This window comes from Helobdella robusta (assembly GCF_000326865.2).
Source record: "Helobdella robusta unplaced genomic scaffold HELROscaffold_14, whole genome shotgun sequence".
NCBI lineage: Eukaryota > Metazoa > Annelida > Clitellata > Rhynchobdellida > Glossiphoniidae > Helobdella > Helobdella robusta.
This window is the reverse complement of record NW_008703782.1, coordinates 741,018-746,017: the sequence shown is the minus strand read 5'-3', so window position 1 is coordinate 746,017 and position 5,000 is coordinate 741,018. Positions and strand designations below refer to the sequence as shown.

The 5,000-nt window shown below is 36.7% G+C and overlaps 2 protein-coding genes across 2 annotated transcripts in view; both read left to right on the top strand.

The window, feature by feature from the left end:
* Nucleotides 1–2,182: 2,182 nt before the first annotated feature.
* Nucleotides 2,183–4,138, top strand: HELRODRAFT_168718 (hypothetical protein; the record flags this gene model as incomplete). Its single annotated transcript, XM_009014584.1, has 6 exons — nucleotides 2,183–2,231; nucleotides 2,506–2,630; nucleotides 2,753–2,912; nucleotides 3,115–3,192; nucleotides 3,325–3,455; nucleotides 4,085–4,138. 6 exons carry the CDS (start codon nucleotides 2,183–2,185, stop codon nucleotides 4,136–4,138), a joined length of 597 nt encoding a protein of 198 aa, XP_009012832.1.
* Nucleotides 4,139–4,428: 290 nt separating this feature from the next.
* HELRODRAFT_190617 (hypothetical protein) overlaps nucleotides 4,429–5,000 on the top strand; it is a gene marked incomplete at both ends in the record, with an annotated part of 6,144 nt that continues 5,572 nt past the window's right edge. The window contains 2 exons of the mRNA XM_009014583.1: nucleotides 4,429–4,515; nucleotides 4,769–4,912. Coding sequence (XP_009012831.1) covers nucleotides 4,429–4,515; nucleotides 4,769–4,912 — 231 coding nt within the window. The remainder of the gene's footprint in view (nucleotides 4,516–4,768; nucleotides 4,913–5,000) is intronic.

The window sequence follows — 5,000 nt, the reverse complement described above, 5'->3', positions numbered from 1 at the left end:
TGCAGCTGAGCGTTAGTGTTGCATTTTGTATACATTTTACATGTCGTACACATTGTAGACAGCGGCTGATCTATGTTAGACAGGGCAGGTTGGGGCCTGCCTATGCCCCCCTGAGGCCTGTCTATGCCCCCCCCATTGTGAACTGTTTTGTTTAAAAAAAAAAGTCGGTAAACCTCAGTTTATAGACAGAAATGTGTATCATTTTTTGGTTATTAGACAGGAATAGTTACCGTCATAAACTACGTGTTTGAGAAGGTGGAGCTGGTCTAGTGCATTAAGCTGTTAGTTTTTTTTCCCAATAGATTCATGTAACGTGATGTAGTGTTGTAGCACCTCGGTCTCTGGAGCATTACATTACGATGTTTCGCATTGTAAGGAAAATTCCTGGCTTCTCAAGTGTACACTCGTATATATCGTCAAGTCGTGTGTGTATTGTTAGTTGTCTCTGTTGTTGTCGTTCTAATCGTCATCATCATCGTCATCATAATCGTCATTAGCATCGTCGTCATCATCATGACGTCATCACAACCAGGTGCTGATGAATGATACGGAGCCACTGCCTACACCAATAAGAGAAGTGTCCGTCAGAAAAAAAACATGGGATAATAATAAGGTGATGATGGTAGTGATGATGACGATGGTGGGATGACGACGACGACGATGATGATGCTGATGATAATTATAGTGACAATAACAATGATGATTATGACAATTTTCAAATTTTAATATCATCAACGACAGGGCTGAAAATAACCTCCAAAACAGCCAATTAAACAACCACACAACCGGCCAACCAATCAAACAATCAGCCACACAACCAGCAAACTAATCAATCAATCTCACAACCAGCCAACCAATCAACCAACCACACAACCAGCAACCAATCAACCAACCACACAACCAGCCAATCAACCAACCACACAACCAGCCAATCAAACAACCACACAACCAGCCAATCAAAATATCAATCACGACAATCGTCATCGTCGTCATCAGCTGACAGCAATTCACTGCGCTGCAATCAACCCAAACTCCGCCTACCTGGCCCAGTTGCTGGCCATCTTGCCCGAGTACAACATTGCTGATGCATCCAATAGGAAGCCTATTCATTACGCAGCAGCCTGCGAGGGCTCTGGGCCGCTTCAGCTATTATTAGATCGGTGGGTTTTCCCAAAAATATTATTTATTATTATTGTTTCGATTTTTATAATAATAGTTGGGATTATTTTTTGATTATTTTATTGAGTTAGTTAAACTATGAAAGGTTTAGTCACAAATGAAGTTAAAATTTTTGGGTTAAGAAATAAAATTAAATAATTTTGATAAATTTTGATATTTTATTTTATTTAAACATTATTAATTATAATAATTTATTAAAATGATATTTACCACGCAATCGATCGACCAATCAGAGGGGTTGAAGCGGACGATGCCGATTCAACAGGAATGACTCCACTGATGATTGCAAGCCAATGTGGAAGAAGCCAAAATATTGAACTGATCTTAAAGAAAGGTTTCGATCGACTGTTGGTTTTATTATTATTGGTTTTATTCTTCTTTTTGTTACTAACGAAGTAACAAAAAGAGTAGGATTGTCAAGAACAGGCAAAAGTTTTTTTATTCTACGTAGATGAAAGTAAGAACTTCTAGCAACACTATTAATCTGAGAAGAAAGAGACATGCTAGAATCAAAGATAAGGCACAGACTACGAAACTTGAGAAACGTCAAGAGTTTTAGAATCAGGTAAGATAATAGGAGGAATAGTAATAGAGTGTTTAGATTTATTAAAACAAATTAATTCAAACTTAGAAGGATTAAGTTTAAGAAACATAGAGTCAGACCAAGCGATAATTGAAGAAAGACATAGAGATAGATTATGAAGAACACTATTGAGATTAGATGGAGGAAAAGAAGTATAAATGTAAGAATCATCAGCATATAGTTGACTAGAGAAAGAAAAGTTATTAATAATACGAGGTAGTTCAGAAGTATAGAGTATAAATAGAAGAGGGCCAAGGATAGAACCCTCCATGAGGTATCTCAAAAGTATGAGTAGATGAGTTAAAAGTTGAATTATTAAGAACAACAGAAAAAAAAACGATTACAGAGATAGGAAGAAAACCAAGATAGACAAGAATCAGTAATATTAAAAGAAAGATGTAGCAGTCTCAAGAGAATAGTATGATCAACAGTATCAAAAGCCGAGGAAAAGTCAAGAGCAAGAAGAAGAGTAAGATTACTATTGTCACTAGAGAGAAGGATGAACACCATTTCAAATTAAGGTCTGCCATTACGTATTTTGAGTAAAGAAGTTTCAGTACTGTGAGCAGGTCTGAATCCAGATTGAGATACAGTTAGCAAGGAATTAGAGTTTAAATAAAATGGTTTTTATTGCTTTTATTGGTTATTGGTGACTATATAAACCTAAATTTAGGATAAATAAAAAAAGTTACTGAATAATTTTAACCGAATTAAACGTTAATTTTTTAATTTTTTTTTATAAGCGGCCGAAAAAAATTTTACCGTCACAAAATATGGAGTGGGCGGAGTCAACAGGCCGAACATCAAGTCACGTGGTACATTTTGTGGTTTTACTGCCCTACATTACGCTGCCTATCACGGACATTTGGTTGGTACGGACTGGGACCGATTGAGAGATTTTAATATTTAGGGATGTGCTATTTAGACACACATGCACACACACACGTATACAAACCCACACGAATCAAATACACACACACACTAACACAGGAATGCGTGCAGATGTTATCATCCCACGGAGCATTGGTGGAACAGGAGCTGGGAGCCAGTCAGAATAAGATGACGCCACTGATGATCGCCTGCCAGAGAGGCCACTTCAGTGTCGCCAGGTGGCTCGTCCAATCGGCCAGTGCTAAACCCGATAAAAAGGGTCTGTTGTGATGATGATGATGATCGTGATAATGATTGTGATGATGATGATTGTGATTGTGATAACGATAATGTTGATGATTGTAACAGTGATGATGATGATGACGATGAGGATTGTTGTGGTGTTGAATAAAGTGATGACGATAAGAGAGAAGTAGATAGATTCGACTAATCCATTTTCAACCTTTATCAATTCAATGCAGATAAGCTAAAACGCACATCCCTGATGTTGGCCTGCATGAACGGACACGCCCACATTCTAACCTACTTATTACATATTGGTCAGTAACGTAGATGTAATGACCTAATTAAATTAGGAAAAAAACAATTAATTTCATAGCCCGGTCAAATTAATGACATAGTTTAATTCATAACCCAATTTAAGTGCGTGAACTGACCTATTTAAAATTCAGGTTGTGACTCAAATGCTAAAGATAGCTCTGGAAATAGCCCACTTCATTACGCTGTTGCATACGGCTGGTACTTCTGCGTCAAGATATTGCTCAGTGTTGATACCGTATGTGAAGTTACTAACGATTGGAAGGTTGGCCGGTTCACTCATCCATTTATTTAATCATTCATTCATTCATTGTTTTATCTATTTATCATTTTTTATTCAATCATTCAATCAACCAATCATTGATTTATTCATTCATTCATCCATTCATTTATTGATACTTTTATAATTAACCTCCATCTCTGCAACAGATGTCGCCATTGGCTATTGCCTTTTTAAAAGGTCACACCGGATTGGCTGATCTATTATTAGAACAGTCTGGAATTTCCATAAATTTCCGTCTGGACCAGGGATGTACACTTGTGATGTTGTGCTGCTCCAGTAACTTGAACGAAAGTTGTGTTGTCGACCAGTTGAAATATTTGATTGAAGATAAGAAGGCCGACTGTTCATTGGTTGATGATTTGGATAAAACTGCCGTTAGTCTTTCGATTGATTGTTGGTCTTGATTGGCTAGTTATGATCGGTTAATTGGATTTCATTGGCTGGCTAGGATTGTTTGGTTGGTTTTGATTGGCTAGCTACGATTGGTTGTTTGACTTTGATTGGATAGCTGTGATTGATTGGATGATTTTGATTGATTGATTGTGATTGGGGATTAATGTATGAATTGAAATGAATTATGACTTATCGTATTGTTCAATCAAATAATTTAGCTCCACCATCTGGCTGAGAACACGAACAAGTCCAAGGAGGATGCTGTATGTTGAGTCTTTCATTAAATGAATGAATGAAGGAGTGAATGAATTAATGGTCAAATAAATGAATTAGTGATTGATTGATAGATAGAGCGTATGAATTAATGATCCAATAAATGAATTAATGATTGATTGATTGTTTAGTCAGCGGATATCAAATCTATCAATCAACCAGTCAATCACTCAATCGTCTAACCAACCAGTCAATCACTCAATCATTTAACCAACCAGTCAATCACTCAAACGTCTAACCAACTAGCCAATCAATCACTCAATCAACCAAGGAATCCATAACAGTAAAGATGGCTGAATTGTTGGTTGGGCATGGATGCGATCCCAGCAAGAAGGATAAATCCGGATCAACTGCCCTGCTGTACGCTCTTCAAAATGTACGGTGGTAATGATGATGATTGTTGTGGTGATGGTGATGATTGTGGTGGTGATGATTATTGTGGTGGTGATGATGGCGAAGAAGAAGAAGATGATGATTGTTGTATAAATGTCGCTATCATTACCGCATCAATATCATTAACATCACTGTCAATATTGTTTAATTTTTTTTAGTTGAAGTAAAACATTTCATTCATTCAAAATATTCATTCATATTTTATTCATTCATTCATTCATTCATCATGACGTCAGGGCAACGAAAAACTCATCAAATACCTCGTCGATAATGGGGGCGGAGTCACAAATATGATTGACGGCTCTCGTAGAAACTTGTTTCATCATCTAGCCAATAAGTGCATGGAGCAAGATGTTTCTGTGATATTTAAGACCTTAACTGTATGTTTGTGTTTACGTTTGTTTGTATGTTTGTTGATTTGTATGTTGGTTTGTATGTTTGTTTGTATATATTTGTTTGTATGTGTAT